We start from the raw sequence: 12,568 nt of genomic DNA, 5'->3' as shown, positions 1-12,568 counted from the left end.
GAAAACTTTCTGCATTTTTACATTTTCAAAAAACATAATTTAGTATGATTTATAAGCTGTTTTCCTCATGGGGACCGACAAAATGTCCCCACAAGGTCAAAAATTTCGGGTTTTACTATCCTTATGGGGACATTTGGTCCCCACAAAGTGATAAATACACGCACACACACACACACACACACACACACACACACACACACACACACACACACACACACACACACACACATTGGTGCGGCTATCCTTATGAGGACTCTCCATAGACATAATGATTTTTATACCGTACGAACTATAGATTCTATACCCTAACCAGATATTACCAGATAATTACCAGATTGTAACCTAAGAAAAGTTTTTGAATACCACACAAACCTGCCCTCACACACACTTCAGTGACCCCTCCAGTCACACACAGTATCGTTTATGCAAATAATATTCAAACCGCTACATCAGTTCAAAACACCAGGTAACTTCACACTGATCCACCGTATGTTTAAAATGAAAATAATGCAAATACTTTTATTCAAAGTCTATAACTTTGCCCTACTAACTTACCAGCTGACAAATCACACATTTTGTTCACATGTTGTTAGTTATGCATTCTGTAACATACTAATAACAAAAAGATTACTAAGGAAAATAAATAGATTTTATTTAATTTTACTACCTGAAAATGGTACATTTCTTTAAAGTATTTATCTATTCTAGGTACTGTAAATCATTTTAGTGGTAGTTATTGTTGCATTGACCCTCATCCAGCGTTTATTTATACTGGATATTGAATGCTTACATTCCTGTTTTTGATTACCCCACTTATGAAACATAAATGTCACATTACATTGAGTAATATATATATAAAAAAAAAAAAAATGTATCGGTTTTGATTAAAATCTTGCTTTTTGTTGTTGTCTCTGCAGACGTCCACCACCGTGTGGGTGCGTATCATAGATGAAAATGACAACGCACCTGTGTTTCCAGAGGAAGACTATGTGACTGAGCTCAAAGAGGGGCCAAACACTGTAGGAGCCACCATCGCCACGGTTACTGCCATCGACCCTGATGAGGAACTCAATGGAACCATCCGTTATGCCATCCCCAAGGGCAACCTGGCCCAAACGTTTCAAATCAATGCCATAACGGTGAGTGAGGGAGTGAGCATTGTGTTTGTGTACAATAAATATAGGGTATGTTTGGCAAGGCATTCTACCCGCTCTTTTCACAGTATGTGAACTTTCTGTTGAAATAGCATACCCGGATTACATACTACATTTCCCAAAATGTGCAACCAGAGCACAGATATATATATATATATATTCAGTATATATATATGTATATATATATTACACAGTATGCAATATGTAAGTATTTATTTGTTTACTTGTACATAGTGTACATTTCCTACGTGTTTGTGGATGTGCACAGGGTCAGATTGTGGCCATAAAGGAGCTGGATTATGAGATCAGTAGTGGTCATTATGTGCTGATGGTCACGGCCACAGATCAGTGTCCAATACCTCTGTTCAGACTCACCTCCAGCACCACAGTGAGTTCATGTCTGCTACACACACTACTTGTAAGCCTGCACGGTTTCTTTAAATGAATGTCACTGATGAGATGCTCCTGTATTTCAGGTCCTGGTCAATGTGGTAGACTTGAACGATAATGCGCCCATCTTCCCGCATCAGTTTGAGGGTCCGTTTGAAATACCAGAGGGTCAGCCAGGCCCACGTGTCTGGACCGTTAAAGCCACGGATGCTGATTCGGGATCGAATGGAAAAGTGGAGTACAGCATCACTGCAGGGGACCTGAAAAGTGTGTGTGTGTGTGTGTGTGTGTGTGTGTGTGTGTGATGGAAAGCTGTTTATGTTTCTAAAAGAATTTGAAATTTTTTTGTTGATCTGTTGTGCTTTTTGTCAGCTGTAAAAAAATTGTTGTTCCTGCTTACTGTCTTTTTCTCTGCTTCTATATATATATATATATCTGTCTCTCCTTCTCTTTCTGTGTCTCTCTTATTTTTTCCTTTTCTTTCTGTCTCTATCATTCTCTCTTTGTCTCTCTCCATCTCTTTCTGTTTTCTATCTGTCTCTCTTTGTCTCCTGCTGTCTTTCTTTCCCAGATGAGTTTGTTATTTCTTCAGTTGAGGGCGAGTTGAGAGTGAGGAGGGATGTAGAGCTCGACAGAGAAACTATTGCCGATTACAACATCACCATTACTGCCAAAGATCTGGGAACACCAGCACTCACCAATACGGTATGCACTTGCACTTATAATCAATTACATACATTTCTACTAGAGCTTGAGTTTCTCATAATTCATGTGATTTATTTGTCCATCTCAGGTGGTGGTGGGCGTACAGGTGTTGGACATTAATGATAATGACCCTGTCCTGCTCAATTTACCATTTAACACCAGCGTGAGCGAGGGAGCACCCATTCAAACCTCCATTGCTCAAGTGCGGGCACTGGACTCTGACAGCGGCCGCAACGCTCTGCTCACGTTCAACATCACCGCTGGAAACACAGACGGAGCGTTCTACATTAATGAGACGGTGAGAGAGAGGAATCCACGGAAAAACAGGAATTGGATATGGAGATAGTGTTGTAATTTTGCTGACTGATGTGCCCTTCCCTCCAGTCAGGTGTGGTTCAGGTGAACAGACCGCTGGATAGAGAGAGAGTGCCTGAATACAGTCTGACCATCACCGTCAAAGACAACCCAGACAACCCCCGCATCGCTCGGAGGGTAAATGAATGAACACCTGCATTGCCCAGTGTAAATTACATAACACAACACCCGCATCGCCTGCAGTGTAAATGACACAACACCCGCAACACCCACAGCTTACATGACACAATACCCGCAATGCCCGCATTGTAAATGACACAACACCCAAAACGGCCACAAGGTACTTGACACAACACCCACAATGCCCGCAGGGTAAATGACACAACACCTGCAATGATTGCAGGGTACATGACACAACACCCGCAATGCCAGCAGGGTAAATGACACAACACCCAAAACGGCCACAGGGTGCATGACACAACACACACAATGCCCACAGGGTAAATGACACAACACCCACAATGATCGCAGGGTACATGACACAACGCCCGCAATGCCCGCAGGGTAAATTCCGCAACACCCGCAATGCCCGCATGGTAAATTACACAACACCCACAATGCCCGTCAGGGTAAATTACACAACACCCACAATGCCTACAGGGTACATGACACAACACTTGCATTGCCCACATCGTCTGCAGGGTATATGTCACAACATCCACATCACCCTCAAGGTAAATAAAACAACACTTCCATCGCCCACAGGGTAAATAACAATACAACACCTCCATTGCCTGCAGAGTAAATAACAACAAAACACCTGTGGCCTATTACACAAAGCCGGCTTCAGTGGCTAAGGTTGAGTTTAGTTTGAGCAAACTCTATTTTTTTGGGCTCAAGACGGTGGGTTGGTTTCTACCGGTGTTCATCACCGTAGCAACTTACAACACACGGCTCACCTGCTCGGAGCAGGTTTTATTCTGGTTACTGATGCTGAACCAGTCAGCTGTGAGTAAAGTGACATCTCTGATGCAATGAAGTTACTCCCCCTATATCTTTCGATCCAAATTAAATGCTTTACATGCAAATGTACAGTATGTATTTCATGAATTTATGTTTATATATTAAGATTTGATATGTTATTAGACCTGTAAATTAAGATATTAAAAGAGTTTTGAGCAGCCCAATACAATGTATTATTGAGTTTCTTTGCATTTCTCTACCTGTATGCATTTTGTGATGATGAGAAACTCTGGAAATAATGTAATTATTTACATTAAAAATACTGCTTGCAGAAGTGTTCGTAAGGTGATTCCCACACTTTAAAGTCTTTGCACATGAACAAATATACTGATTCAAATTATATTGTAGACGATCACACAAAGGGACATTGCTTGCACTTCATGAAATTATATTGGGCTTTTAAAAGCTTCTTGAAAGAAATAAATTGCGCCAACTATTTCCAAGCTTCACCCATTGGCTGTTCGTGGCAAACATCACTCAGTCATGTACATGAGCTTTAGGGTTAATCAATCTTGAACTCAGGATCAAACTCTGAGTTGACAGAGAACATTTATACTGAGCGTCTTGAGATCGCTGAATCCGATCTAAACCAGTTTGACTATCTGGTTTTGTCAACCTGAAACTTACTCTGAAACTCTGAATTTGTTCAACTAGCTTCATGCAACAGGCTATGCATTAACCACAGGGTAAATAACAGCACCCATATTGCCTGCAGGGGTAAAAAACAACACAGCATCCACATCGTCCGCAGTGTAAAAGACAACACAACACCGGCATTGCATGCAGAATAAATAACACAATATTTGCATCACCAACAGGATAAATAACACAACAAACTGCATCGTCCACAGGCTAATAACACAACACCCACATCGCCTGCATGGAAAATGACACAATACCCGCATCACCCGCTGGATAAAACGCACAACAACTGCATCACCAGCAGGCTAATGACAACACACACAGGGTAAATAACATGAGGGCACAAAACAGTTCAAAACACACAATACAACCCTGACAATCGCAGCATCACCCATAGTACAAACAGTATAAATAACACAATATTCCTCTCTTTATAAGACCTTTATTTGTTTCTTTTTGTGACTTGTGTATGTTCTTACTTACGTACAATATAGACATGACAGCAATCATGTGACCCAAAATAAGATGGTTTCCCACTATCCACCTTTGGAAACTTTACTATTAATCGTGCTTTCACAGGAACAATGAATGGCACAACGAGTTAAATACTGTAATGACAGACCTCGCTGATCTTTTTCCTCTCTCTTCAGGACTCAGAGTTGTTGGTGATCACTGTGCTGGATGTGAATGACAACAGACCCATCTTTACACAGTCCAGCTACAGGGGAGAGATCATTGAGAACTCGCCCACAGGTACCAAGCATGATACAGTGTCTCTTTCTCTGGTCTTGGCTCTCAGCTGTAACAATTTTCAGTAAAAACCACATCCTGACTCTCAGCAATGGAAGATTGTGTTGCGTTTGTCCTGTCAAAATAAGGTGTGAAACGCAAACTTCTTTAGCTCTGGTTTGTATGGGTGCCAGTGACTAATAGAGCTGTGTTGCTATTTTCCTTGATCTTCTAAGTTCGTTTTAAGTGTTACTTTAAATACTTCCTTCCCAGGCCAACAAGACTAAACTGCAAAACGTGACTTGTTGAAAAATCTTCATGGTTATAACTTGACAGAGTAATGATGCCTATTCTGTTGTCAAAAACTTTGCCCACCCAGTCACAAGAAAATAATAAGGATAAGCATACTTCTAATACTATAATTCCAATCGGTATCTAAATGTGTGGAAATCTGCTTAACATTGTGCTAATCCTAGCTATGTGTAGCACCTGCCACTCTGCATATGCCTCTAAAAGATTCCAACATTAAGAAAGATCGGCTGAAGTTTACTTTTAACTAAGTTTCCTGGTCATTTTAATCTGATATTAACAGTTTGTGCTGCATGTTTCAGCAATGACTGTTTTGCAAACCTGTCCCAATGTAATACAGGCTTTGCAAGGAGGTTAGTATTTAAGGATGAACTATATTTTACCACCAGTACTGTCGCTCCCTATAAGCAGACTACGCAGTCTGCGTAGGGCACCAACTCCATAGGGGGGCACCATAAAGTCCACCAGCTGCCCTTACTCGCACGTTATATGTTATTCAAGGACTCGAAAGCAGTTGTGGAACACAGATGATCGTTTCGTGCTCATATCACGACTGTTTTTAGCAGAAGAAATCTAGGCTAAGATTATAACCGGACCTCAGGGAAATAAATAAAATGATGAAAAATGGTCATGATCATGATGTAACCCTTTTAACATTGTCTGATCAAAATATGGACCTGTAATACATTCTCTTTGCCTCACTCTTTCTCTGTCAGGCACTACTGTGTTGATTCTGAACAGGCCTGTTCTGGCAGAGGACAGAGATATTGGGGAGAATGCAGTGGTGAGGTATCGTCTTCTGGGGGCCAGAGTTGACCTCTTCTCCATAGACACCCGCACAGGTCAGACACTGCAGTTCCCAGAAATAAATGTATAAAACCTTAAATGTGCACTTAGTAACTTTTTGTTTGTGTCAACTTACAGTGACACCTTGTGGTGTGGATGAAGCATCATTCAAAATATATAGTTTTCAATTGCAGATGCCATTGTAGAAATTCACTCTTCACAATCAGCCATGATTATTTTAATTCAAGAGGGAAAGTGTCCAATAACAAGATGGTTACTGATATTCAGTGAGTAGTGTTTAGCTGGTCATGTGATTCTGAAATGGCAGCCCCCATGAGGGCATCCATAACCCTTGTAGAATAAAACAGCTTCTCAGAGTCCTCATCTAATGTGAGTGATCATGATATTATGCATATGTTTCAATTACAATTCATTTCTTTAGGGGTAAAACTTTTTTAATGGGGAAAAAATTAGTGCACTTCAATCTGTTGAAAGTTGAATAATATAAAGGTTAAGATTAATCAGCCTTTTCAGACATATCTTTATATGTTTATATGAATGTGTAAATCTGTGTCAACTTTTAGGAATGCAGTTGCGTATTTTTGATTTTATGGGGTTTTAAAGAGTCTTAAAAGGTGTTACATGAACATGCAGGTACCCAGATTCTTGTGGTGTCAATTCTAAATGATAAAATCCCCCACCCTTTTATCACCCGCATAGTTTCTTGTAAGCAATTACCACTCCCGTTCATGACACATTCACCCCCTCATTCTTCCATCAAACTCTCCCACCCTCTCTCTTTCTCTATGTCTCTAGGGGTAGTATCAGTGCGTGGGGGTGCTGTGCTGGACAGGGAGGCGTTCTCTGAGCCGCGGGTGGAGTTGTTGCTGCTCGGGGAGGATGTGGGAGGTTTAAACAGCAGTGTTCCTCTCACCATCACCATCCTAGACTGCAACGACAACCCACCTGTGTTCAGTCCTTCCAGCTTTACTATACGACTTCCTGAGAACAGTCCCACAGGTGAGAGAGAGAGAGTATCAACTGATACAAGTGGATGAACTGGTAGAGGAACTAGTTTGTTCTGATCTGTGTGTGTAATCACCTGAAAGTGTGTTTTTGAGAACCAAAGCAAAACAAAACAAACAAAGCAAAGCAAAACAAAACAAAAAATATTAAATTTGTATTATTACATTTGTATTATTTAATTTATATTTAATAACATTTAAATTTAATTTAATAAAAATAAAACAATTAATTATAATAAAATATAGGAATAATGATAATATCTATAGGAAGATATAATGAAAAAAATTATAAAAATTATTATAATTTATAATTTTAAGTTTTGCATATCCTTCAACATTTTGTTTTCCAACAAACATTTATTTACTAATATTTTATTAGTATATGTTATTATATGTTATGTTTGAGTAGATGGTTGTATTTATTTATGCCTGTGCTTAATTATTATAATTTTGTTTAAATATTTATTTATTTGTTATTTTTATGGATAGTTGGCCTGAAATTGTTTTGGAGAGTTGACATGTCCTGCAATGGCATGTTATCCTCAATCTAAAACTATTTTAAACAGAGTTTTGCTAATTATTTTATACAGAATTTTATCATGCATGCAGCTTTTATGACCTCATAATAATTGAGAGACTACATTAAATATTTTTTACTTTTCAAAGATTTTGAACAACTTAAAAGAAATGGTGACCTTTTACAGGATACACACTTTTCCGTATACATACATTTTCTTTAATTAATGAACTAATTAATTATTTCTAAACTGAGATTACATTGATCAAAATGTTGGCCATTGTTATCCTCAGCCATGTGTATATAAAATTTTTTTGGTGCTCTGTAGGCCGTGTCTCTGTGTGTATATGTTTTATTGTTGTTGTGTTTAAGGTGTGATATGTACACGTGTGCATTTCAGGTGTGGTGGTAACGCAGCTGTCAGCGAGTGATGCTGATGCGGGCTCTAATGGTTGGCTGCAGTATCGGTTAGACACCGGTGCTCAAGACCATTTTATCGTTGACACTCTCTCCGGCGCCGTTCTGGTCAGCAATGCTACACTGGACAGAGAAGAGCGCAGCTCGTACCAACTGGTTGTCATAGCAACTGACCGAGGCACGGCCCCTCTCTCTGGGACAGCGACGCTAACAGTCGTCCTCGATGATGTAAATGACTCTCGTCCTCGTTTCATTCGGCCTGTGCAGACTATAAGTGTTAACGAGTCAACTCCTCCAGGAGAGGTTGTTGCCACGCTAACCGCCGAGGACCCTGACCTACGACCCCGCCTGGAGTATTACATCATTTCTGTGGAAGCAAAGGATGATGGGAATAATGCGGTGGATGGGCTGCAAGAGTCTTTTGGGATTGACTTTCACACAGGTTAGCTCAGGTTGATTCGATTCTAATTTTGACAAATTACTTACACATACAAACTAAGTATATTTACAAATTAAAGTTAGTAGCAGGAGATAGCACATTCATGTAATCCCATTATGATAAAAGTACAAGCATATAAATTGTGTTCCTGTACCTCAACTGATTGAGCATTTTGCTAGCAGTGCCAAGGCAGTGAACCTTAAACCTTTCAGCTGCCAGCCCAGACTTTAACCATTAGGCTACACCACCTCAATACATGCAAACTATGCAAACAACACAATTAATATATTTTTTTGGTCAAATCTTTGTTGTCAGGTGCTGTGTTTGTACGAAATCCCTTGAACAGAGAGCTGGTTGCCACTTTTGAGATCATCGTTTCAGTTCATGACAATGCCAGTGATGTCATTGACATGTCTGTCAGTGTACCCAATGGTAAGAAAGAACCCAATCTACTTTCTGTAAATTCTATTTCCTGTTTTGTTCTATTCTTCAATTTCCTCTTTCCTAAGTTTAAAGGCCCCATTAAATCAAAACAGACCCATGCATTTATTTGTCCATTCGAATTCTCTGTAGAATGAGAATTTCCCTTCTTCTTTTAGCACCTACAACCAGCAAGTAGTTTAATTGCTGGGACATAAAAAAATGAATGAGCCTTTTAGGGATGATTCTGAATTAGCTGAATATGCTTGACCAGTTTTGCTAGTTAAGACTACACTGGAAAACCAGCTTTACTAACTGGCTAAGTTTTGCTGGTAAATATCATGATCATCTCAAAGCATTGAAATAATTGTTTACTCTTTTTTTTTTTTCTCTTCCATCATCTCAAACACCCTCTTTTCCCCCCCTCTCCATAGCCAAACTGACCATCAACATTCTGGATGTTAATGACAACACTCCTCGTTTCCGTCCTTTCGGTGTGGCAAACTTTTCTGAGAGGATTCTGGAGGGTGCCCAGCCTGGAACCACGCTCCTGTCAGTGACGGCTGTTGATCCTGATAAAGGACCTAATGGACAGATCATCTACCAGCTTCTGCATCTGCCCCGTGGAGACTACATAAGACTGGAAGACCCATCTACAGGTTACACTTAAACACACATGAACACATATTTTTTCTATGAAACAAAAATAGAGAAAAAGCAAACACACTCTAGTCACTGTATGACTGTATACAGAAATGTTTTGATTTGTCAGCAAGGTCTATATGAGTGTGTTTTACCGATTGCAGCTTGAAAAATATATGTCAGCTTAAGGAAACTTGCTGTTTTTCAGTTCCATTATAGAGTAATCTACATGGTTTCTTCCAATATTAAGATTTAATGCAAACAAATGCATAATTCTCATCCACAGGTAAAATTTTGGCCAATCGGACAGTAGATTATGAACTGGTGCAGTGGCTAAACTTCACTCTGCGTGCTCAGGATCACGGCACACCACCCCGCTTTGCTGAACTTCCTGTCTATCTGCGTATTGTAGATGTCAATGACAACAACCCAGTCTTTCAACAACCTTTGTACCAGGTACATCAGGCTAAAGAGTCACGCTATTGTGCATATGTTTTAATGCTCACATGCTTTTTCTGAATGTTTGAAGGGGAATAAAATTATGAAGTCATGCACTCACTTTCTGTTGCGCTCCATTTGATTGGCCCGTATATGCACACTCTACTGTATGTAGTATTTGAAATGTAATAACAACAATGTTTAAGGGCCATTGACAAAAAAGGCTGTCCGAGGTGACAAAAATTTGAAATAATTTGTTGAATTGTTTGAATAACATTTATAGCATTCTGTGCAAATATATTTATTTATTTATTTTTTCATATCATGACTTTTTAAGACAAGAATATCAAGACAATATTTGTATTGAAATATTTTTTTGTGCATTACACCAAAATGTTGTTATTGATGGAGGCATAATCAATACTGATCTTATCTATAATATAAATTATTTGTCAACTATTTTACTATTGATTTTTTGCAATTTAATCAATTAGTCATAGTAACCCAAGTCTTCTGACGGTTTCTGAGCTGAAGCTTTTCTTTGTTTTTGTGTATGTGCAGAGGTCCTTATTTGAGAATATTGCACTCGGCACCATTATTGTTAGTGTTAGTGCGACAGATGCAGACTCCGGCCTGTTTTCTGTCATTGAATATGGACTAGTGGATGGAGAGGGCAAGTTTGGCATCACACCCACTACGGTAAGTGTGTGTGTCTGTCAGGGTGAAAACACAGAATAGGCAAGATTAAAAAAAAAAAAATGCATTTATGCAAAAGTTATTTTACGTGTCAGTAAATCACCAGAATATTCATGTAAACATTCAATGTCAATGTTTTTTTTATCAGGGTGACATCTACATTCTTTCTCCTCTGGACAGAGAGACCAAAGACCGTTACACTCTCACAGCCTACGCCAGAGACAACCCCGGTGGAAGTCCCAACAACCGCAGAGAAAACTCAGTCCAGGTGCAAACTATGTGTGGATGAGCTGATGCCTGCATTACTAGTTAAAGATGATGTAAGCGATTTTAGTGTTCTGATGCTTTCACGTGACTGAAACGCTGAATTTGGCACACCCCTCATTCCAAAACCCCGCCCTCCAAAGATCAAAACCAAGCAGAAGGGAAGCATTGTTTGTTCCTGTGGCTATCAATTTCAACAGTGGCACAATAATGCAATCAACTGACAAACATTTTGAATCATTGTCTCAATGATCCGCTTCAAATTTAACACTATGAGAACGAGCAAAATGATTAACAGGTGAAAAGCATCAATGTCCACGGACACATTTTTGTTTGCTGTTTACAAAGTCTACAGCTGTCACAGAGACCAGTGACACTTATTTCATTAATATCTTTTTTTTAAGGGAGTAGGACATTTTTTTGCTAACTTTTCCATGAAAAAAAAATCGCTTACATCACCTTTAATGTGGTGAACTACTGTAGACCTGTGATTACTCTAATCGGACACCTGTGTGAACTTTAAGAGAACTGACTTAATACAATTACTAAAATTCTGCAATTACAATTGCAAAAAAATGGGGATACTGGGGGCCTGGGTAGCTCAGTGGCAAAAGACGCTGGCTACCACCACTGGGGTACGCTAGTTTGAATACCAGGGCATGCTGAGTGACTCCAGCCTGGTCTCCTAAGCAACCAAATTGGCCCAGTTGCTAGGGCGGGTAGAGTCACTTGGGGTAACCTCCTTGTGGTCGCCATAATGTGGTTCATTCTCGGTGGGGCGCGTGGTGAGTTGTGCGTGGATGCTGCAGTGGATGGCATGAAGCCTCCACATCTGCTATGTCTCCGGGGCAACACCCTCAACAAGCCATATGATAAGATGCACGGGCTTGCGGTCTCAGACGTGGAGGCAGCTGGGATTCGTCCTCCACCACCCGGATTGAAGCGAAATCACCACGCCACCACGAGGACTTAAAAGCACATTGGGAATTGGGCATTTCAAATTGGGAGAAAAAGGAAAGAAAAAAAAAAGTTTGCAGTTTAACCATTTGTTTACCTAAAGCAATGAAATTCATCCATTTTAATTGTGTACTTACATTTTAAAAGTAATAGAAAATCTCCAAATATGTTTTAGGACCTGTGTGCATTTAGCTTAGAAACAGCCAGAAAAACCTGTTTACTGCTTCACATCTCAGTAATGAATCAACATTGAAACAAGCTTTTTGCAAACTCACTGACTCTACAAGTAAAAGCGAACGAGCAAGAGACATCCTGACGCAGTTGGGCAGACTGGTCTTTGCTTCTAATTCCTTTTTAGGGAGGATATGAAGAGAGCATCAGCTGTGAAAATGAGGTTTCACAAGATGTGGAGAGTGTGAAGTGGCCGAGCGTTCAACTTACACTTCCTCTATTCAGACACTGTTGATATGAGGGAGGAAGTTCAGCAACAAAACAAGCAGAAAATGGAAATGTCACCAGCTGGGTCAGATCATTTGTTTCACATCCACAAATGTATGTTTAGAGCCAAAGTCACTTACAAAAGCAGTTACTCATAGTCTATTTGGATGATAATCAAAGAACATTGATTGGAAAATGTCGTAAAGAACTTTGGACAATTGGTCCAAAATTAAACATTCGCCAAGTGTCAGATCGGCAATGG

General features: G+C 39.7%; 1 protein-coding gene across 1 annotated transcript in view; it reads left to right on the top strand.

Annotated features, from left to right (window-relative positions):
• Nucleotides 1-12,568, top strand: part of cdh23 (cadherin-related 23) — a 326,796-nt gene that overhangs the window by 285,233 nt on the left and 28,995 nt on the right. The window contains 15 exon segments of the mRNA XM_052090034.1: nucleotides 918-1,139; nucleotides 1,423-1,542; nucleotides 1,631-1,811; nucleotides 2,116-2,249; nucleotides 2,338-2,547; nucleotides 2,634-2,741; nucleotides 4,880-4,982; nucleotides 5,984-6,109; nucleotides 6,870-7,073; nucleotides 7,996-8,454; nucleotides 8,767-8,883; nucleotides 9,306-9,530; nucleotides 9,800-9,969; nucleotides 10,513-10,650; nucleotides 10,796-10,915. Coding sequence (XP_051945994.1) covers nucleotides 918-1,139; nucleotides 1,423-1,542; nucleotides 1,631-1,811; nucleotides 2,116-2,249; nucleotides 2,338-2,547; nucleotides 2,634-2,741; nucleotides 4,880-4,982; nucleotides 5,984-6,109; nucleotides 6,870-7,073; nucleotides 7,996-8,454; nucleotides 8,767-8,883; nucleotides 9,306-9,530; nucleotides 9,800-9,969; nucleotides 10,513-10,650; nucleotides 10,796-10,915 — 2,637 coding nt within the window.

This window comes from Xyrauchen texanus, chromosome 24, assembly GCF_025860055.1.
Source record: "Xyrauchen texanus isolate HMW12.3.18 chromosome 24, RBS_HiC_50CHRs, whole genome shotgun sequence".
In the NCBI taxonomy this organism is placed as follows: domain Eukaryota; kingdom Metazoa; phylum Chordata; class Actinopteri; order Cypriniformes; family Catostomidae; genus Xyrauchen; species Xyrauchen texanus.
The sequence above is the reverse complement of the archived record's forward strand: the minus strand, read 5'-3'. Positions and strand labels throughout refer to the sequence as shown.